The 23,425-nt window shown below is 38.7% G+C and overlaps 2 protein-coding genes across 2 annotated transcripts in view; one reads left to right on the top strand and one right to left on the bottom strand.

Moving 5' to 3' along the window:
* COL19A1 (collagen type XIX alpha 1 chain) overlaps nucleotides 1-6,359 on the top strand; it is a 183,546-nt gene extending 177,187 nt beyond the window's left edge. The window contains exons 47-48 of the mRNA XM_039346721.1: nucleotides 622-699; nucleotides 902-6,359. Of these exons, the coding sequence (XP_039202655.1) occupies nucleotides 622-699; nucleotides 902-1,038 (215 nt within the window). The 3' untranslated portion in view covers nucleotides 1,039-6,359. The remainder of the gene's footprint in view (nucleotides 1-621; nucleotides 700-901) is intronic.
* Nucleotides 6,360-8,332: 1,973 nt separating this feature from the next.
* The window catches only part of COL9A1 (collagen type IX alpha 1 chain), a 94,997-nt gene continuing 79,904 nt past the window's right edge, over nucleotides 8,333-23,425 (bottom strand). Inside the window, exons 35-38 of the mRNA XM_039346720.1 lie at nucleotides 22,024-22,078; nucleotides 18,125-18,313; nucleotides 12,567-12,644; nucleotides 8,333-9,408 (exon numbers count right to left, since the gene is read on the bottom strand). Of these exons, the coding sequence (XP_039202654.1) occupies nucleotides 9,224-9,408; nucleotides 12,567-12,644; nucleotides 18,125-18,313; nucleotides 22,024-22,078 (507 nt within the window). The 3' untranslated portion in view covers nucleotides 8,333-9,223. The remainder of the gene's footprint in view (nucleotides 9,409-12,566; nucleotides 12,645-18,124; nucleotides 18,314-22,023; nucleotides 22,079-23,425) is intronic.

The raw sequence follows: 23,425 nt of genomic DNA, 5'->3' as shown, positions 1-23,425 counted from the left end.
GTCAAAACAATATCCAAATAACCTTGAATTTTTCAGCAACCTTCACATATAAAGCCTGTAATGGCTAAATCATTCTGTAATTATCCATTCCTTGATAAACTAAGCACAGATACTTGTGCCTAAATTTCCTATGTTTAAGCAATAGCTATAATTTATCCTATACTTGTTTTGGCAGCTCATTGCTGCTTAAATCTCAGGTTGCAAGTCACATCGCAATATGCCCTGTGCTCAGCATTTTTAATGATATTCTAAACTTACCACAAAGTTGTTCAATTCCCTGCCAATTCCCCATTAAATTTATTTTCAAATACTAACAAAAAGAATCCATTGTTTTACCTTTCACTGCACCTTCCTGTCTTCAAATCCACTTTCATTCAAATTAAGCAGAATTAATGCCACTAAATTGTTAAATATACCTAGCCAGCACCTTTTGTGTCCACATCTGCTCCTCTCCACTGGGAATTTTCTGTGGTATAGGAAGTATATAGAATATTGCTTAAATTCCCTGCATCGGAAAATAAGTTAAAATGGTCTTTGCCATTACTCTGAGGAAAGAGTCTAACAAAACTTTTAACTGTCATTTCAGGACACTCTTATTCCATTTGTATTTATCTTCTCTAGGCTACAGAGGACAAAAGGGTGAAAGAGGTGAGCCTGGAATTGGCTTGCCAGGTGATCCTGGCCCACCTGGTCCTACAGGTAAACAACAACCCTTCCTATTCTTGACAATACAACAGTTACATATTAAAAAAAAAAAAAACTAAATTGAGTTGCCCTGTAATGCATAACTTCTGAAATAAAATTCAATACTCACTGCTGGATGGCTGACTAAAATTAACAAGGCTAATTGCAGTTTCTTGTTTGTTTGTTTGTTTGTTTGTATGTATGTTTGTTTGTTTAGTTACCGGTATGCAAGGCCCACCTGGAGCTCCAGGAGAACCAGGTGTGCAGGGACTACCTGGCCATGCAGGAAGATGCAATCCAGAAGATTGCTATTACCAAGTTTCTCAAAGTCAGTCCCAAACAACTGGGAAATGAACACCTATTTTGGATATGTTTTAATTCCTCAGTTATCTTTTCCTCACTTCTTCCCCCATCTCCCCTAACAAATTCTGAAATTTCAGTTTTAAACTATTGGTGAATTTCTTTCTATGTATATTTTACAGATCATCTCAGTGGAACATTTCATCTCCAGATTAAGCCAATACTGAGATGTTGTTTTCTTGAGTTCATTCCATATGTTTATACGTTTAGTGTATTTTTCTTTAGCAAATTGTGCATCATGATGGCCTGTTGACTTCTTAATGGTATTTCAGTTTATGATTTTTTTTAAAAAAAAAGTGAGTTTCTTACTTTTACCTTTAGCACAGAAGCCATATTGCGTTTTCTTTTGCTGGATGTCTCCTTGCAGTTCCATCTATTAAATGATAAATATGATTTATAATACAGTAGAATTTTGAAGTTTTTCTAAAGATTTGGCTAAAAATCTAAATAGTGACTGGCATTTTCCTTGCTCCTGTCATTCTAATGCAATATGGTAAGATCTGCAAGATCTACATTTCTGAATGACCTAAAAGACTTTTGAGCAAGGTTATCATATTTAGCTGCAAATTTGGAACAACTGCAAGACAGTAGCAAAGTGATAACAGAAAACTCTAAGTCCAGCAATGCTCTAGGTATTGCAGATAAGATCTGGCTTTGTCGGATCTGAGTCTCTCTCCCATTAATTGTTACTCGGGGAGAAATGTCGTAAATTCAGACAGCACATAGTAAACTACAACTCAAGTTCTATACTCACATTATCGAAAGCTAGCTGTGAGCACGTTTTTTACATTTTCCTCCCTATAAGGAACTGCTTGTAGGGTTTTCCCTGCATATGGGAAAAAGAGCCTGATTATTAGAAGCTAGTTTAGTTCTCAGCGGGACTGCTGGTAATAACTTGTCCTAGTTAAAATATACATTTGTCAGTCAGCTATCCTACAGGGTCTTATATCTAGGTTGATGAATATAGTAATTATAATACTGTGCAAGTCCAATCATCTCCAATCTATAGTCCTGTCAATACCATTTGGTAAATTAGACCAAATAGCCACAAGAAGACTGGAAGGAATCTCACTTTGTTTTTTCATATAACTTCATTATTTTTTTAAAAAGAAAAAAAAATAGAAGTAGCTTTTGTTGAAGTTAGCTACAGCAACAGAACCTTTGGGTCTTCTTCAGCTCTATCTTCTCTTCCCTCCACCCCCACCAAATCAGGGAGACATCTGCTTAACCCACTTTTAAATATTATCTTGTTTTCCAGAACTTTTAAAAAATGTTTTAGCCACCTTTCCTTGCATAGTTCTACCAAGGTCATTTTTCTTATTCTCCACAAATCCTTCATCATGATGTTCCATTGCCTCCAGCCAACATGCTTTTTATAGACAGTGGAGTATTGTTCAGTACTATAGACCTAAAGAACAAAAGATTATGGAAGATTGCACAAATGTAATGTATTTTCAAGGTTTATTGTAATATAATCAGGACATTAGCTCAGATAAAATTCTGACAGACTCAACAGAGAATTTCTGCAGGTAGTTGTAGTTTGGAAAGAAGTATCTATCATCTTACATCCTGATCAGCGATATTTGTTGGGCTCCTCTTTTTTTATTGAACGGGTAAGAAAATCAGATGTTCAGAAGAACAGCTGAACATCAGCAATCCCACTCAGCTCATATATATTGACATAAGATAGGCTAGTTAGCAGTACACACAACTTTTCTCTGAAAAATTCAGGGATTGAAGCAGATTCCCATTTCATTTATCTTGAGGAGAAGATGATTGTATAAAGTGAAGTTAAATAAACAGAGATATACAGTAGCATTAGTTAATGAATAGCATTGGCATTTAGGACTAATGAAAACAATGGCCGTCCCCTGGATTAATTTCTATTTTAAGAAATTAACTGGACTTTTTAGCTCTTCCTGGAATAGATTTATCTATATCAAATCTATTTTTTTAAAAAAAGAAGAAGAAGAAGATGTAATTGAGAACCTATAGTGGGCAATTTGTTGGCAGCTGCAGCCCATAGTAGAGTAGATAGTGATATAATTTATTCTAAATGTGTTCTGAAGTTGTATCATTGTCCTGTTTTGATGGAACAAAAGGACATCTATATTTCAGTACTGTAAGATGGACTGCTGGATAGCTATAATGTTTGGCAGGATTTTGTTTTGAGATGTTAATCTTGTTTTATTTAAACATTTCTAGTGATTCCCAATTTAATTCAGATTTTCATTTTTTAAAAATTTAGAATTTATTTTATTTAAACCTTGCTATGAGAATAACTATAAGTGCTATATTTTGACAAGCTTCTGTAAAATGTCACATTTTGGAAATATATAGAGCAGCTGAGATTATATATAATATGACGCTTTGTGTATATTTTGACTTTTCACTGAGTGAAATAGAAATGATAAATTATTTAGCATTTTACATAAAAGTAAAAGTATAATACTTGAATTGATCAGAAAAACAATTTATATATTTTGGAAAAAATACATTCAATTCATATTGCTTTTATTTTTATTTGCCTGTGTTTGGTAATTATATTTCTTAGAAAAATCGTTTGTTCTGGATTTTATTAGGTGATTAGGATAAATGTAAGTTGTTTTTTTCTCTTGGTTTCCTTCCTGAGAAAGGAAACTGTTGAAGATATTGTGTAGTTTTTTACAAGAAGCAGGCCAAACTCAAAGATTGCTTAAAAACTTCCATGAATTGAAGTACATCAAGATTTCTGTTCTTATCCTTAAAATCTACATTTGTGTGTGTGTATGTCAAATTTCAGTTCATTTTCACATTTTGAAGAGTGTATTGCTCTTTAAACCCAGATAACCTAGTTTGTTTTTCTAGTGCCTTCGCATAGTTTTTAAATAATAAAAACTTTATTCTAATATTTTATTAAAATAAATTAGGTATTAGTCTGAGCAGCCTATTTGAACTATAGCTAGTGATATTTTGAGGCATGCATATTTTTATTGTTTGTGTGCCACACAGCAGGCAGCTGCAATAACTTTACATTTAAAAAAAATATTTTCTTTCTCTACCAGTAGAATCAATCATTTCTGAAACTATTAAGTGATACTGAAATCATAAACTGAAATACAGAGGATATATTCAGATAGAATGCTACAAATCAAACCTCTGTGGAGAAAAAAGGGGTATTTTCGTATTTATGCACCCTTTTAAACAGGCTGCAAGAACGAATAGGAAACTAGTGGATGTCATACTACTGTCTATGGATCTAAGGCAGGGGTGTCAAACTCAGAACGTCATGTGACGTGTGGTGGCGTATCGTGACTTTTTTTCCATTGCCGGCAATAGGATGGGCGCGGTTTCGCCATGATGCATCCAGCCTGTCGGCCGCCAGTTTGATACCCCTGATCTAAGCTCTGTAAACAAGACTAAGTGATTGAATGACAGAAGTCTTACATTGGAGCATCCACAGTTAGTCTACTTCTGCAGATGGAATCCATATACACAACCACTTAGTAAATTGTAAGCATGGAAGTTGGGACATTCAATTTAAGAATGGACTCCAGCAAAACTACACACAGAATTAGGAATCTGTTTTTAGATCTATCTATCTATCTATCTATCTATCTATCTATCTATCTATCTCTTTCCCCCCATTTCCAGAAAGAAAGGATTATTATTACACCAGTACACAATATGTCCTTGAATCTGGAATAATGAGGGCAAATTTTATTGGAAGCGCCTCAATTTACCCTATGGTATCTTGCACTGATATCTCTCGAGATACACAAAAGCTGCTTTCTTCTCTGTCCCCCAACACTTTTTCTGTTTCTTAGCCAATTACTAGAACTTTATAGCATGAAGCACTCTTTCTTTTTAACTTATGAATATAATTTAATAGAGTTTGAACTCTATAAATGCATATGACATGAAACTGTGCACTAAATAATAAATAACCTTGTTCCAAGTTTCCTTTTTTGTTTTTTGTCTTTACAAGATAATATATTTATTTTATTTTATTTGGTCTTAGAGTTAATGTATAAATAAGGGAACAATTCAGGCAAGGTTATATTTGGTTTTTTTCCTTTAAGTCTCATTGTTTTCATCAGGAGATAAGCAGATTTTTTTTATCTCCCCTTTGAATCAAAGGGATTTGATAATGCTTATCTTTGGCTAGATAATCCTCATTCTGTATTTTTTCCCCCTCCGGAATAGTTTGAACATAATCATCATTTATTTAACGTAGTTTGTACATAATAAGGTAACAAAGCCTTGGGCACAATCTTGCCCCTTCCACATCTGCATCTTGTATAAATGGGGTGGAATCTCTACTGGGTTCTGTGGATCCCCACTTTGTTCCACATTTCTTTATGGGAGCAGTAGTATGCATTTCAATCTTTACATAAATAAAAATGCCTTGATAATGTTGTGGAAGCTTTATGCTATTTATCTCAGATATTAAATTTTAATATCAATATTTTTATATAAAAAGTTGATTTGGTTTTAGCTAATATATACCTGGGTGTTTGCTTTCCTTGCCTTTAATTTAGCTTACACTTTATTACCACATGCAAATGTGTTTGATATAAATACATACCTCTGATAACCATTAAGGAAACACAGGCCGTTATGATGATGGTTTTAAGCTTTCAACTGCAAAAGTTTTTGAATGAATTTTAAAACTGTAAGGAAAGATGATAAATAAAATAGACCAAATGGATGTACACATTTTACAGAAACCAAAATGAATGTCATAATCTAACAATGAAAGGTACTTAATTCTCTGATCTTTTGAATTTGAGCAGGCTTACTTTACTGATAGATTATGATCTAGGTGCATTGTTGGTGTTTTCTTTTATAAAATACAGATGCGTTTAAATTATTTTCTGAACTTTTCTATGTAAATATTTATTTATCTCATGTGCTCATAACAATTGATGGAGGCATATTTCATTGTTGCCTTTTCATTACTGAATAATATTGCCTTATTATTGTTCTTATATCTCTATTTTTGTTTTCTTCAAATCTACAAGTGAGAACTTCACTAATTTGCATATGTTAACTTATCTGCTTTGGTCTTAAATGAATTTTGAATGGCACTGAACTGAACCCGACAGATTTTTGTTTTGTTTTGTTTTGTTTTATTTGTGTGTGTGTGCATTTATAATAATGAACATGTGGTTATTTACTTTTAAAATCAGCCACATTTAATTTGTAGTTGGTTCAGAATTTTATAAAATTCCATTTCAAAAGTTTTGATAGAATTTGTATTTCCACTTGGTTTATATTGTTAAATTTCATTCAGCAATTTCCATTATATTTCATTCTCTTATCAGTTTCTTCTGTTGTTTATTTATGTGATTGCTATGTTTAAAATAAAAATTAACTGTTGGAACCACAAGTTTAAGGCTGTGTTTCTTCCTATATGCTACCCAGCTCCTAGGCAAATTATTTAATAGATTCTAGAGCATCTGTAGGTGATAGTGTATATAGTAGTGCAATCTGAGTACTTCGCTCCATAAATATTACTAATTAATTTATAACACAATGTCAAATATTTTGACTCAGAAGGAACATTCACTGAATTCCATAGATTTACTCCTAGGTACAAAGGTGAGTATATAATTACAGCATCAATTTACAATTCACGCGCTTTTATACAAAGGGAAATTGATACAGTATTTTAAAATGGTTAAGAGGGGCGGAAGTAGTTTTTATGAAACCATTTTCTCTACAGACTGTTGGCAGGTCTATTTTGCTGGTGGAGGACAAAGGCATTATATATACACATAGACTCGTATATACATGTGCACATACATATATATGTATAGAATTAGATTGTCATTGCATATTAGATTGCAACTGGTAATTCCTATCTGATGTGATAAGTGACAGATCAGTTAGGAGACATAATAAACTTGCTCAGTGTTCTGCCTCTCTAATGTGTACTGTTGCTGCTTGACTTATTTCCTGTGAAATGGCTGCTCCACTCTGCCTAAGGACAATGCCCAATTTAATAAACACCTGTTTCCTTAAACCAGACATATGAAATGAGTCATGGATCATGAAAGCACTCAAATGTATTTTAAAGCAGTTGCACTTTCCATTAAATTCATTTGTGCCAGACTTCACTCATTCAAGCAGGACTTAGATAAGTTCACAGGAAAACCCAAGAATTTAGAATAAGTATTATTTATTGAAGAATCTTAGAAAGCTATAACCAAAACAATGTCAGCAACATTAATCATTTAGGGCATAGCCTTATGTTTTTATTTTGCCATCTATTAGATTATTTTAAGCTCGGCTGCCTGCGTGAGTCAATGTTTTTAGCTTTTTCTATGTTTTCCTAGTTTTCTAATCTCCAGTAGAATTGGCCAGCCAAGAAAGAGAGAGAGAGAGAGAGAGAGAGAGAGAGAGAGAGAGAGAGAGAGAGAGAGAGGAAGCGGAAGGAAGGAAGGAAGGAAGGAAGGAAGGAAGGAAGGAAGGAAGGAAGGAAGGAAGGAAGGAAGGAAGGAAGGAAAAAAAGGAAGGAAGGAAGATAGGTAGGAAGGAAGGAAAGGAAGGAAGGAAGGAAGAAAGAAAAAGAGGAAGGAAGGAAGGAAGGAAGGAAGGAAGGAAGGAAGGAAGGAAGGAAGGAAGGAAGGAAAGAAGGAAAGAAGGAAGGAAGAAAATTTATTTATTCTGGGAGCATAACTTTCATTGGATGATTACCAACAAGGTTGGAGGACAAAATAATTGAGAAATGTAAGATCTCATCTAAGCTAAGTGGCTTCTGTCTTATAAGTGGATATTAGCCAACCCACTTTCAACTGACTTTGGTTTCCCAGCACATGAGAATTGGTGTGGAGACTACGTGTGTGTGTGTGTGCGTGTGTGTGTGTAATCTCCATACTGTTTTCCCCATGGGCAAAATCAGACCCTTCCTCTGCATTGGACTTGGGTTATTTTTCTATCTGTCATCAATCACAGTAGCTGGCACTTGCCACCAACATATATTTCTACAGACTTTTCTGAATTTGTAATAACTAGCTCAATTACTGGGATAGCATTATGATTATTGGTGTATTTTGTATGCTACTTGTAAAACAAGCAATTTACAGTAATTTAGCAAATAAATTAGCTTTAAGAAGCAGAGAGCTCTGGACAATATTAACGTGAGGGATCCACTGGAATAAATAACCAGGAAGGCATAGGGGAAAATAACCACATAGTTCATTTTCAGCACACAGAAACTAAACAAAAAGAAACAGGAAATGTGGAATTTATTATTTTAAAAGGGTACTTTTATTTTTGAATTACAAGTGACAGATCATGTGATTCATAAAATAGGGATAATTATAATGGATGTCTGTTTCATGAAAAAATAAAACTATACTCAAAATACAATTTTTGGAGGATGTTATGTACTTGTTTTGTTTTTTACTACTTTGATTTTTTTCAAAGGGAAATAAAAAATGCTCTTTGTTTTACTTTCATTTACCTTTTATAAAAATTTAAAGGATTAAGTAATGTTATTTATTTCATTTGTATACAACCAGAGATAAGGTACTTATAAATAAATAAACTCAGCTATAAATTTTAACTGTTCTCAAAGATTAAAAATCCTTTCACAGTGGTTTAACTTCCTGATGTTTCAAATAGAGCAGAAAACTAAGTTTATTTCACCTGACATATTCCTGATAAACCTGGCACTGAAGCACTATATATATTCCTTATTCCTCAGAAATTAGCACTTTTAAAAACAGGGTGACTACATCTAAATCTCAGTGACATGCAAAGAAACTTAAGTTAGCTACTTATAGCACTAAAATGGGCCCTAGGGAGAAAGGAAAGCAATCGGGATAACTTACTGTTCTGATGCATTAGAGATGGCTGTTATGTACTCTAATTTCATAAGACAGTACTTTAGGAACCCCCAAAGAACTAACAGCTGAAAAACAGCTGCCTTTTGTCACAATTCAAAAAAGGAAAACCACTTGGCATCACTTTGAAAGCACCATTTTGAAATGTTTTAAGTGTCTTGTATTGTTTTAGGAAACAGACGAAGGGGACAACCAGAACATTTAGCTCTGTCAAGGCCTTGATAAGATTTGCTGTATTTTTTACAATCTAATTTTTCTAGACTGCTTCTCTCGGTAGTTGGTAGATATCTGCAGATCAAAGATGGCTTCCAAAACGTCCTGTCATTTAGTGCAATGCTGCATTTTTTTCATGGCCCTTTCACATTCGGCCCTCCTTGTAATCCAGCTTCCATGGTACAAGCTGATGGTTCACAAAAACCAGGAGGACCTGGAGGGCCAGTAGGACCTGGAACACCAGGGGATCCAGCGGCTCCAGCCGGGCCTCTCTCACCATCTCGCCCATCAGTGCCATAACTGGGCTTGCCGGGTTCTCCTGCAAAAACAAAAACCGGGCCATAAATTCAGAAAAAGAACCTAATATCATTTTTGTTGTAATTTTAAAAGTCTTATTTGCAAGGATGATTGCATCAGCCTTGGTTTCTCCTGTGAACCCAACCCCATGTAGAAGATGAAAAGTATTAGTGGAAGCTCTCTACACAACTGGGACTTCTGGAAAAGTGAATCTCCAAAGTCTTAACACAGGATACTTGTTGCTATAGACCACAGGTTGGCAACCCACAGCTCTGGAGCCGCATGTGGCTCTTTGAGCTTTCTCCTGCGGCTCCCAGCCTCCTCCACCATTTGCGCTTCCCTTCTCTCTCTCTCTCTCTCTCTCTCTCTCTCTCTCTCTCTCTCTCTCTCTCTCTCTCTCTCCATGTGTGTGTGTGTGTGTGTAAAAAAGAGAGTGGCCTCAAGCTGTCCTCCAACGAGCTGACAAGCTTATTGGACAGGGCTCCTGCCTTTACTGTGTCGAAGCAGGAAGCAGGAAGCAGCAGCTCTCTTTGTCTCTGTCTCTGTCTCTGTCTGTCTGTCTGTCTGTCTCTCTCTCTCTCTCTCTCTCACACACACACACACACACACACACACTGAGTGGGGGAAGAGGACTGCAGACTAAGGGCAGGAGAGAGCCAGCCCAAAAAGAATGTGTGTCAGCTTGTCGGAGGACAGTGTGAAGCCAGCTTGCCAGGTGAGCAGAAGATCGGAGAGAGGGATGGGGGGAGAGAGGGAGGGAGACAAAGAGAGAGAGGGAGGGAAAGAGAGAGAACTCATGCACAGCAGCCTCTGTTTCTTTTTAATTAAACTCTTCAATCAAGCTCCCGCTCCCGCGTGTGCGCACGCACAACTTTTGTGGCTCCCAGTGTTTTCTTTTCCCTGGGAAATGGGTCCAAGTGGCTCTTTGAGTGTTTAAGGTTGCCAGCTCCTGCTATAGACCAATGTTTTTCAAACCTGGCAACTTTAAGACGTGTGGCCTTCAACTTCCAGAATTCTTCAGCCAGCAATGTTAGTTGGGAAATTCTGGGAATTGAAGTCCATGCATCTCAAAGTTTTCAAGTTGGAAAACATTGCTATATACAGTCATCTTCTGTATGAAAGGGGAAGTTGGGTTCTCATTTTCCTCCTTTATTAAGTCAATAGGGAGTAGGTTTCTCCAATGAGAAAATGCTTTCACCATCTGGATATATCGCACTAGATAAAATGCACATCCAACTATCCCAGTTTGTAAACTATGATCTAATAGTTCATCCTAATATGCAAAGACACCGTCAATTGCTTTTCACAAGTGATCCATTGTGCCTGGAATGATCAATTTGACAAAGGCAGACAAGAAGTTGAAAAGTGACATAGACAACATAAGGGAAAAGAAGAGAGAGAATGTCTGCTAGGAAATTAAAGCAAAAGAACACATTTTACTTTTAATGCAGAGAAACATAAAGGGGTTATTTGCAGAATTATTCATAATACAGTGTTTTAGAACAGGGCTTTTCAACCAGTGGTATGGGTACCACCTGTGGTACATTGGCACCTGGCAGGTGGTACATGACCATCCTAGAAAAGTGGTAGCGGGGGAGGGGAATGAGCTGAACCGGTGGTAGCACCACACAAGCCTGACTGAGAGACGGCTGGAGCTGCAGGGCTGTCAGGGCTCAACGGAAGCGCCAGGATCAGCACTTCTTCAGGGCTGTCAGGGCTCAGTGGAAGTGCAAGGATCAGCGCCAGGATCCAGCTGGAGCTCGGCGCTGATCCTGACACTTCTGCTGAGCCAGAAGAAGCACCGATCAGCTGGAATGTTGCAGCATCTCCAGGGTCTTGTGATTTACATTTAGATGCTTGGCAACTGATTCATATTTATGACGGTCACAGTGTCCCAGGGTCATGTGAAGTGACCAAAACCTGCTGCAACCACCCAGTAGACGGGGGAATAAAAACCAAACACCCCCCACCCCACCCCGCTGCCAATCTTCAACAGAAATGCTCACAACAATGAAAACCTCAGACAGGAGGAAAAGCGCCGCTGGGCGGGCAGGCAGGTGTCTTGCTTGGCTATGGCTTGGGGGGCACTTTTTTCAGTGCCATTGTAACTTTGAATAGTCACTAAGCAAACTGTTGTAAGTCGAAGACTACCTGTACTTCATCACTTTTTTCCTTTTGGGGGGGGTCAAGTTTTTGACACCTTGGCAGGCGACTGGTGGTACTCGGATATTGCCATATCCTAAAAGTGGTACAGTGGGTGAAAAGGTTGAAAAGCCCTATTTTAGAAGTTTCCATAAGGTTATTTTTACTATGCCAAATTATTTGATTCTACTAGCCACTAGAGGGCACTTTTGCTTCAGTTATGACCAATGAAGACTTTTGCAGAGCCTCCTCCCCTCCCATTCCCACTATATCCCCAATGCAGTATCCAAAAGCTGAACTTCAAAATGCTGCGCCACCAAAATCAATTTAAACGATTTGCAAATCCTCACACAACTCATTTTAAGTAGAAACGTATAGTGGTATTTTTAATTTATTTAATGTGTGCTTGGTCCTTGTCTCATGCAATTTTGTATACTGTGCTGTTATGACACAATGGAAACTGATTTTAATACTTCTATCGCCTCTTGGCTTTCAAGCTGATTTTTATTAAAGTGTAAATCCTCAGTTTTCCCCACCATGATAAAGGTGTAAAAAGCAGCATGAGAAAAAAAAAATGATAGCAGTTATGTTGCAGGAACCATAACCTTAGGTCTAACTGGCTTTTTAAAAGAGATACACACTGGCAGAGTTGACACACAATGTTTAAGCCAAGATGTTTCAACCAAGGTTTGTTAAAAAGAATGGTCAACTTTGCACAGATTCCTAAATCATAACGAGCAGGTTAACTCATGCTAATCCAAAACAGCCCCTTATGGCTTGGTATTAGATATCAATCAAGTCAAGTCACCTATTGCGATAGAGACTACAAAACTGCAACAGAAAAGGAGGCAAAAAAAATTGGGGTAGAGGGGAAAATGCACGATAAGAGTGTTTTTTGCTGTGTAGAGAGAGAGAGCAGCACTCAGTCTTCAAAGCAGATGCCTTAATTTCCAGCAGTGTGTTAAACAGGTGGGTTTTTTAAATGTGAAATAGTTTGGTCATTTCTTAAATGACCCAGAGACCATCTTCAATGCTTACCAGGGAGTCCTGTTGTTCCTGGCAAGCCTTTGGGCCCTTGACCTGGGAGTCCTCTCTCCCCCTTTTCACCTGTGTCCCCTAAAATAAAAATCAAGAAAACAAACGTTTGTTTTATTGTGCGTACTGTATACCCTTGCATCTTTTAAAACATTTGCGTACTACCTGTTGTTTAAAATTTCCCATTAGGGTACAATCAACCGTTAACACGTCCTTAAAACTATTAAAACGAGTCAAGAAGACTTTTTTGGGGGGCTAGAAAAAGTCTGTGAAGCAAGTGTCATTGGTGATAAAGTCTCCTCTGTTCTGCAAATGGCTTTGATTAAGGAGGTTGCTGGGCCAGAGATTAAGGCGCCCATGTCAATGCTCTTAAACGTTTATGGTGGATGCTTTTATCAAGGCACCTGAAAAAGGCTTTGAGAACACATCTTAAAGCCTGGTGGGCTTTCGGATATATCTGCTTCCAGCTATTTACAGCAGGGGTCATCAAACTTGGCCCTTTTGTGACTTGTGGACCTCAACTCCCAGAATTCCTCAGCCAGCTGGCTGAGGAATTCTGGGAGTTGAAGTCCACAAGTCATAAAAGGGCCAAGTTTAAAGACCCCTGATTTAAAGCTTTAAAAATAAATCCCTAGTACAGTGGTTCTCAACCTTTTTAATGCCGCGACCCCCAGCCGGTCATAAGTCGAGGACTACTCAACTGGTGCAGCACCGTTTGCAGAATGGGACTTTTGGCGGGCTCAGCAGGGCAGAGACAGCCTGGACAATTCCTATTGGCTTTTGAAAGCCAATAGAATTAGACTCTATTCAAGAGAGTCTATTCTATTGGCTTTCAAAAGCCAATAGAATAAAAGGGAGTAGCACAGCTAAGGAAAAGGGGGAAAAAAATGGCAGACTGCGTTGTTTGGCGACCCCCGTGAAATGGTCGTTCGACCCCAAATGAGGTCCCGACCCACAGGTTGAGAACCACTGCCCTTGTACCTTGAATTTAGCCTAAAAGTGAATAAGCTGGCTAATCTATATAGTTAAATGCAGGCCTCTTAGTCATGTTAATAAGATCTGAAAGTTTTAATAATACTGTAAACTGAAATACACCTATTTTCTAATGTCAAGACTTTGATTTTTGGGGGGGGGGGCAGTTTAGTTTTCCTTTTCATTATACTCTGTCTCTTTTTTCTGTTTCACGATTTCTAAGAGTGCCTGTGTTTCATTGCAATTAGTAAAAGTGGGTTTCTATGCCTTACATCCTATTAAGCATAAAGGATGCTTTGATTTTAATCAGGAATAGTTAAGCAATGCCAGAGGCATGTAAGTGCACTCTGAAACAGCTGATACTGCAGATCTTCAGTTCCCTGCAATGCTGACAACCAGAAAAGGCCATTTGGTTCATTAAATCAGAATAGTTTTGTTTAGCTGTGGGAGACATTACAGAGAATACACATTTTCCTTCCTTTTCTAGTATTCCGCATGGAGACTGCCCCAATGGGAGCTCAGCATCCTTCCTGAAGCTGCTTCTGCCTGTTTTAGAATTTCCTTTCCTCCTGGCTTGCTTTGGAGAATTGCCTAGAACAGTGGTTCTCAACTTGTGGGTCAGGACCCCATTTGGGGTCGAACGACCATTTCACGGGGGTCGCCAAACAACGCAGTCCGCCATTTTTTTTTCCCCTTTTCCTTAACTATGCTACTCCCTTTTATTCTATTGGCTTTTGAAAGCCAATAGAATAGACTCTCTTGAATAGAGTCTAATTCTATTGGCTTTCAAAAGCCAATAGGAATTGTCCAGGCTGTCTCTGCCCTGCTGAGCCCGCCAAAAGTCCCATTCTGCAAACGGTGCTGCACCAGTTGAGTAGTCCTCGACTTACGACTGGTTGAGTAGTCCTCGACTTATGACCGGCTGGGGGTCACTGCATTAAAAAGGTTGAGAACCACAGGCCTAGAAGATGGAGACTGAACTGTCATTAGGAGGAATGCTGTTAAAACATTATAGATTTTATTATATAACCTTTAAGCCACTCTTGCCAGGCCACATTCTTCTGGAAGCATTACATTTCTCACCTCTTCCTGTCTTTTGTAACTGTGAGTTTTAAAATGCAGACTTTGCATTCTTCCTTTGTGCAGGTTAATTAGCTGCTATTATCATGCTGGCTTACTTTATTTTGCCCACTCATTCACATTCTCCTTCTTTTAGGTATTACATGCTTTTAGGTGCTGATTACTGTGTGCCAGTGTAATTATCTTGTAGGGTTGTCAGAGAGCAAGTTATTTTGGTCTAAAGCTTTGTTCATTTTCACTTCTTCTCTCTCCCCCTTTTAGCCACCTCTGATCTTTGAGTGTGAGAACTATTTCACAGAATTAGTTTCCTCCGGGAGATATATATGCATGTTGAGCCTGGACTGTGGTTTACTTGGAAACCAAATGCTATTTATCATACCACTGCATGGTGTCTTTGGAAATGCCTATAGTAGAATGTCAAATTTTATTTAGTGGATAAAATACAATGTTGCACCCTAAGCTACGAACCGATATATCCTAACCAGGTTGAGAATTTCCAGATCTGATGAACATCTACCCTGAGTAGATCGTCAAAATTTAATTCTACCCATTGCAGAATTTTATACCCTTGCAGCCAAACATAACTCAGATTACATTAGGGAAATAGAGTATTATCTACATATTGGTGACATCTCACTTCATCTGCCAGATGAGCTCACTCAACAGCTGAATAAGGATCAGAAAGCTCACCTCGGATCTTGAAAAAATAACACATATTATAAAACAGAGTAAAGCAAATTGCACTCCCACTCTCCCAAATCCCAATTTGCTCAGGTTCAAAAATAACCATCTTGCCCAAATCTTTTCTTTCCCATTTTCCTGATTAGAGCTAACAATATCAGCACTATTGAGATGCCCCATATACAATGATCTGGATTGGATGCTACATCTTCTGCATGTTCCAATGACTGATGCTTCTTATTTGTAAAGCCGAGGAATTTTTGTTTATTCTAGAACAGACAGACTAATGAAAAAAATGAAAGTCATAGGGTTAACACAGCTTTACTTGATGAATAAATCCACTTCAGGGTCACTGTAGAAACACTGCCACTATAACAGAACACAAATTGTTTGGAGAACTCTGAATGAACTGAAGTGCAAATACTGTAATCCTCGATTTACAACTACAGTTGGAACACGAATTTCTGTTGTAAGTTAAGGCAGTTGTAAAAGGGTTTCCTGCCTGAGCAGGGATGGACTAGAAGACCTCCAGGGTCCCTTCCAATTCTGTTATTCTGCTAAATTGAGTCATCATGTGACCAGACCTGATTTCACCACCATTTTTACCATAGTCATGAACCAAATCTAGCCTCCCCAATTGATAGTCTTTCCTGTTTGCTGTTGGAAAGTGACCAAAAAGGTCACAAATTGTGATCTTGGGACTGCAGGAGGCAGCAAATGGTTATAAATGCAAGCCAGTTGCCAAGTGCCTAAATTGCAGTCATGTAACCATAGGGATGGTGCCACAGTCATAAGTGCAAGCACAGATTATAAAGCTCTTTTTCCAAGGCCATTATAAATTTCAATCATCAGTGTTCAGCACACAATCGTAAGGAGTCCTTGGTGCACTCTGAGCTTGGCTGTTTTCTTGCAGACATTTCATTACCCAAACTAGGTAACATCATGAGTTTGAGCGTGAGACTAGCATCAGACTAGCACTGATGATGTTACCTGGTTTGGGTAATGAAACATCTGCAAGAAAATAACCAAGCTCAGAATAGAATATAGCTGGAAGGGACCTTGGAGGTCTCCTAATCCAGCCCCCTGCTCAAGCAGGAGAACCTTTACCATTTTAGACAAATGAGTGTCTAGTCTCTTCTTAAAAACATCCAGTGATGGAATGCCCACGATTTCTGAGGGCAAGCTGTTCCACTGGTTAATTGTCCTCACAGTTAGGAAGTTTCTCCTTAATTCCAGGCTGCTTCTCTCCTTGATTAGTTTCCAACCATTGACACTTATCTTGCCTTCTGGTACTTTGGAGAATAATTTGACCCTCTCCTCCTTGTGGCAGCCCCTCAAATTCTGGAATACTGCTATCATGTCACCCCTATTTCTTCTTTTCTTTAGACTAGACAAACCTTTGATCATTTTAATTGCTCTTCTCTGAATTTTTTCCAAAGTCTCAACATCTTTTTCATAGTATGGTGACCAAAATTGATTGCAGTACTTCAGGTGTGGTCTTACTAGGTTTTTATAAAGTGGTGTTAATACTTCACGTGATTTTGATTCTATGCCTCTGTTTATACAACCCAGGATTGTATTATCTTTTTGGCTGCTGCTGCACACTGCTGGCTCATGTTCAAGTGATCGTCCACTAGGACTCCAAGGTCCCTCTCACAGTTACTGTTTTTGAGCCAGATTTCAACTATTCTGTACTTGTACCTTTAGTTTTTCCTGCCTAAATGTAAAACTTTGCTTTTCCCCACATTGAAACTCATGTTGTTGGATAGGGCCCATTGTTCAAGTCTGTCAAGATCTTTTTGGATCCTGAGCTTGTCTTCTGGGGTGTTTATTTATTTTTATTTTATTTTTTAAAATTTATAAGCCACCCCACTCCCGAAGGACTCTGGGCGGCTAACAATAAAAAACACATAAAACATAACAGAACAACAGTACAAAGAGAATCATCCAGGGGTCATGTTTTATAAACCCCAGGCCTGCCGGAAAAGCCAGGTCTTAAGTAGCTTACGGAAGACCAACAGGGTGGGAGCGGTCCTAATCTCCGGGAGGAGCTGGTTCCAAAGCGTGGGCGCCATCACAGAGAAGGCCCTCCTCCACGGCCCCGCCAAATGGCACTGCTTGGCCGACGGGGCCTGAAGGAGGCCCAGCCTGTGGGATCTAACCGGACGTAGGGAACTATGAGGTGTTGGCTATTCCCCTTCTATTCCCTCATGTACGTCATTTATGAAGATATTGAAGAGTACTGGGCTTAAGACGGAGCCCTATGAGTACTGGGCTTAAGACGGAGTACTGGGCTTAAGACGGAGCCCTATGAGCACTGTCTTAGAGGACACCAAGGACCCCTCATGTCAACCCTGAGCTGCAAATATTCTTTTTCATTGGAATAGTCTTAAGTCAAGGACTATCAATCCTGAAGTAAATATAGCTTTTTAAAAGTACTTCATATTCCTTTTCGGAGTCAAATAAAAAAGAGAGAAATATTTCTCATACTTCATGCGAACCCAGTAGTAGCATACATTTGGAGGGAGGAGGGTATGAAAATAATCAAGATGGCAGATGCTGCATTATCCTGCAAAGTCTGCCCTTTGGTAATGCATCAGGATTGCATGTCCCTACAAAAGGGGCTGGAGTTTTACATCACAATGCAGTGCCTCACCATGTTGCCTTCTTCAACCCCTTCCCTGCAGCTAAGGACAGGAAAAGGAATGAGGTTGAATCTGCGTTCATACATTTAATGGAGAACCAAATAACTGGGCTCCATAAAATTTAATAAACAGGTCACAATAATAACATAGCTGATGCACAAATCAATATTCTGAATTTCTCACCTTTGGGACCTTTCGGCCCAGTGTCACCGGGAGGGCCTTTAAGACCAGGCGACCCCCGGGATCCAGCTTGTCCTGGGAAGCCACTTTGTCCCGGAAGTCCAGGGGAGCCTGGTGGGCCAGGTGGGCCTGGGATGCCAGGATCCCCAAATTCAGGCCTCCGAAGACTAGCAGCCATCTGTGCAAATTGTTCTGCTCAATGAAAAGAAAGAACTATTGAACTTCATGAAGACTACTGGAGGGATTTTGTTGTGCTTGTGATTTTGGTATGTTTAAGTTTGACATTAGCATTTATTTTACATATAGTAACCATTTTATATTGATACATGTAGTGTTGTCGTGTAATCATTGTTTTGTTATTTTGTAATCATTATTTTGTAGTTAATTGCTTGATCAGATACTATATATATATATATATATATATATATATATATATATATATATATATATATATATATATATATATATGAAAAGTAAGGGTTCATGCTTTAGGTATAGGTCAGGGGTAGGCAACCTTGGCTCTTTTATGACTCATGGACTTCAACTCCCAGTTGAAGTCCATGAGTCATAAAAGAGCCAAGGTTGCCTACCCCTGGTAGGTGAACTACTTCCACACTATCCCTTTCTTCCCTCTGCCTTCTCTCTTAAGCAGTTTGCGGGCAAGCTACAAACTTATCTTCCTTTCGTGATTTACTTACAGTCCTAGTGTGAATCGCTGCGAGTGCTGTGGCAAAATAAAAACTAAAGTCCCCCTTCCCCTCACAAAAGGAGAAGAAAAAGAAATGAAGGAAACCGAACAGCCTAGTTTTGACATAAGGGTCCTCTCCTGCTTAAAAAAAGGGGGAAAGGGAATGTCAGTGTCAGTCCTCTTGAGATCAGGGGTGAGAAGAGCTATGTGCATTGTTTCAAAGCTCTGCAAAAGAAAATATTGAAGTTACAGCAGAAAACTGAGCTAAAGATAAGTCAGTTTTCTAATAGCAATAGTAATTGAACTCCTAGCTGTGGGCAGAGTTAGCCTGCAATATTGCATTCTGGTCACTGCACCACTGCATCATGGCCCCTAGCATTTTGGAATGGCAAAACCCCACATCTGATTTCAAAATGGTGGAAATCATTGGTATATAACTTTCCTACGTTCATTATAAATAATGTATTACTATGAAATTTTCTATTGTTATAAATTGGTTGATGGTATACAGATTACTGCTGGTTGTTCACGTAGCAAGAAGTCAAGTGAGCGTGAGATTAAGGCTTCCCTTCTGAGAGGGCCTTATTTAAAACAGCTGATTTCCCACTTCAGCATCTGGAATCCTAAAAGGGCAAAGCTTCGTGGCCCCTTCTCCCTCAACAGGGAGGGAAGAGGTAAGTCTGATAAGGTAGAGGTAAGGTAGGAAGTAGGAAGAGGTAAGGTAACTAGCAATGGATGTGTCCCCCCCCCCCGAGATTTAAAAAAAAAAACAGTTTCCATCTAGTAGACTGATTTTTGCCCTCCGGTTCTGAGACTGTTGGTGAGGTCAGTCCAGTGGCACTAACGCTATATGATCTCGGGACTTTCTGACCACGAGGGAGCCCTGAGCAGTAAGTAAAGATTTGCTCCATATTCCTTCTTTGTCTGTCATTCTGATTGACAAATTGCTAATCGGAGGTCTCTTTCTTTTGCCTTTTTTCCTAGGCCTATGCATGGAGTACATCCTGGTAAGATGTAGCTAGCTAGGTTCTAGGCTGTGTCATCCCTATGATCTATTCCTGTTAAATGGATCTCCTCTCAGTTATAAAAAAAAAAAACTTGCTTCATTAATCCTTGCTTAAATCAGAATATTGCTCTGAGATAGAGATGGATGGATGGATGGATGGATGGATGGATGGATGGATGGATGGATGGATGGATGGATGGAGACAGAGACGGAGAGACAGAGAGAGAGATGGAGAGACAGGGAGAGAGACGGAGGGAGATGGAGAGACAGGGAGAGGGAGAGGGAGAGAGGAAATAGGTGCTCTGGCCCCAAGCTGCTGCCTTTCCATTTTAGAATAATTGATACTGACACGGGAGAAGGAAACATTTATCTTGGTAGCAAAGGCATATTGGAACGGGAAATGAATGTAGTCCTCTGTTGGGCAATTTAAAAAATAGTTGCACTGAGAAGGCTTCAAATTAAATCACAAAGAGCAATAAAACCTCTTAAACTTCAGAAATACAACACTGTAACATCCCAGCAGATCTCAGTAGCAGCCTCTAGCAAGCTATTTTTCCACAACAATAAAATCCCAAACCACGAGTACAATAATGCATCAAGCGAGAATCAAATCTATGCTGTTAACATGTTTATGTGTATTAATAACTGAAGAAGCTTATTATCTGCTCATTACATGTACCATAGGAGAAAGACTGGTTATTCTGGGGCTGAGCCCTCCAATTTCTATGAACTGCTGTACGTGTCACAAACATTTGAAATTTTTACCTATGTTTATGGAACTCCATAAAATGCAACATTAGGTAAAAGCAACATTGTTTATGATTAATGTGTTTATATTAATTATAGCAGGATTGGGGGGGAGGGAAGTTCTTTTACTTAACACATATTCCTGCTTATTGGAATAACCTTATACCCTGGCAAAGGTCCTAGATTTCTATTGAACTTACCAATTTCTCTTTCCCAGAAAGCATCCTGAAAGACAGGTCACTAATCTATCTAGGTTTGACTGCTAGTTTCAGATGAGAGTTTATTCTTAGCCCTCCCTAGAGATTTTGGGATTGAATTTGCAAATATTTATATGTAATGTATATGTTATGTCCTTTTTTCAGTGATCTGACAGCCATCATAACAAGAAAGAACAAGTGATTATTTAGCAGTTCCAAATATAATCCTATTAGTTTAAAAACACAATCACAAAATCAATTTTCCATGAAGAAAATTTCCACAGAGAATATCTATGTGTGTGAGTGAGGCAGAGAAAGAGAGAGAGATCTAGAAGCTTAAGTATATGTTTCTTGGAGAAGAGTTTAATTTTTTCTTAAGAAATGAATTGCTATTATCGGCTCCTTGTTTTTAACTACATCTCTTCAAGAATCATAATTCTGATGGCAAAATTGTCTTCAACTGTGTAAATAGTTTAATGTCTTGATCATTTTCTTTCTACTCACTACCAAGTAAGATTCTATGTGTTACAAGAGATGTATCTAGATAATACTTTACTGGCTGCATTTAGGTTTTTTTTTTAAAAAAAGAGATTCTCATTTTTTCCCCTTCCTGGCAAACTTAGAAAAGCATATACCGTATTTGCTGGTAGCATGTTCCATTTAAAACTGGAACTTTGTACTGGCACTGTTATAAATCAGTCACGCTATTTTTTAAAAAATAGTCCTTTCCCTTAGTCGTGATTTTCCCTGAGCATGGAGGATCTTGCCTAAAAAGGCATTCTGGAGAATTCAAAAGCTCACAATTATTATAAAATGTCAAAATGCCTAATAAATAAGTGCTCCCTCTGTGGATCAGTTAATCTTCGAATTAATTTCATTTATTACTGTATTTATTTCTTGCCTTAGTCTTGAGAGCTCTATGCAGCACGTAGTACCTGGTAGGATAAAACATACCTTGCTGCTTCATCTACACAATAGCCCTGTGGAATAGGTTGGGTTGTGTGAGAGAGTGATTGGATTTGATAGAGTAGGAAACCTGAATCTGAGTTTGTACACCCCGATCTTGCACTTCAGCTTTTATAGTCAGTAACTCTGCTGGATTTAAAAAAAAAACTAGTGCAAGACAATGCAGGGGGATATGAATGCAAGAGCTGACAAAACAAAACATGCATGCATGCATGCATGAAATTGTAGAGTTAACTATACATGCAGATAAACTCATGACCAAACCTTAAAAATATATAAGTAGAATATTTTTATTTACCTTGTATTACTCTCATGCAAACCTGTTTAATATGCAGATCAGTCGGCTCTCTGCCCTGAAATAAACACAGCATTAAAATAACAGTGATTGTGTGAGGAAGGACTAGATGGGAATATAAACAGTAAAGGAAACAATTCTGCAGCTGCAAGCATATTTTCAAGCCTGCAGATTGAAGCAATTCCAATAACACAAGGTGCAGAAAGCCAAGAACGAGAATGTAAGCCATTATAGGATGTTGGGTGAGTCCTTTGTGCTGCTTCCTAGCACCTTACTTCAAAAAGGAGACCACTAGAAGAAGATGGGAGCTGAGCATGTGGGGCATGAGAACAGAGGCAAGAAGAGACATTCCATACAGGCTGGCACACCACCTGAGTAGGAAACTCTGTTGGTCCAACTCAGCATCTTGCTTAAGAGTTGCAAAGAGTTCTTATTGCTCCCTTTGCCTCTTGCAGGTTCAAGTTCATTATCACACAAATCCAAGTGCACTGTAGCAAAAAAAAAAGCACCTTCACGGATGAATGTCAGCAAGGGACCATTTTAAAAGTGAAAAGCATAGTGGTCGAGGAACGGTTATTTTTTTCCAATGAAAATAAGTGCATCGACTATGCTGGGGTAGGACCTTCTCAATGGCAATTGTATTATTCAGAGTCTAGGATTAATTCTCAAAGGTGGATTGCCTGCCCTGTTCACTTTATGGATTTAGTTCTGCCTGCTCTTTCCTGCTGCCTACACAAAGTTACCAAAATATATTTCATTAGTGATTCCAACTGTTTCCCAAAACTCTTACGTTGCCATGTGTAAATTCAGCTGAAAGAATATTATGGCTGACATCTGAGATACTTTAGATCGTAGAGCAGTGGTTCCCAACCTGTGGGTCGGGACCCCATTTGGGGTCGAACGACCATTTCACGGGGGTTGCCAAACAAGGCTGTCCGCCATTTTTTTCCCCTTTTCTTTGGCCACGCCCCTGGCACCCAGTGATGTATAAGTGGTTGGGGGTCACCACAACATGGAGAACTGTATTATGGGGTCGTGGCATTAGAAAGGTTGAGAACCACTGTCGTAGAGGATCCAGAACACTAATAGACTCACAATGGACCTGTTAGAAAAATACTGTAGGTTCTCAAGTGAGGCTAAAACTGGGGCAGGTCAAGTTTCCCCGGAGAGGTGGACAGAGTCACCCTCAAGATTCATTTGCAAAGCACAAGCCATCTATGATCCTTGAGATCCTTCTGGAGATCCTTAGAGACCCAGCCAATTGCTTCACTTTCAGACTTTTTCTTCCAAGTCTTGAAATGTATTGGCAGTGTAGGGGCTTGTCACAACCTCTTGCCCAGGATGCAGAAGGCCTCTGGAAGTGATCTCTGTGCTACATTAAAGCTTTGGGCAAAAAAGGAGGTCT

Source organism: Crotalus tigris, unplaced genomic scaffold (assembly GCF_016545835.1).
Source record: "Crotalus tigris isolate CLP2741 ecotype Arizona unplaced genomic scaffold, ASM1654583v1 scf7180000018016.4438896, whole genome shotgun sequence".
NCBI lineage: Eukaryota > Metazoa > Chordata > Lepidosauria > Squamata > Viperidae > Crotalus > Crotalus tigris.
The sequence above is the reverse complement of the archived record's forward strand: the minus strand, read 5'-3'. Positions and strand labels throughout refer to the sequence as shown.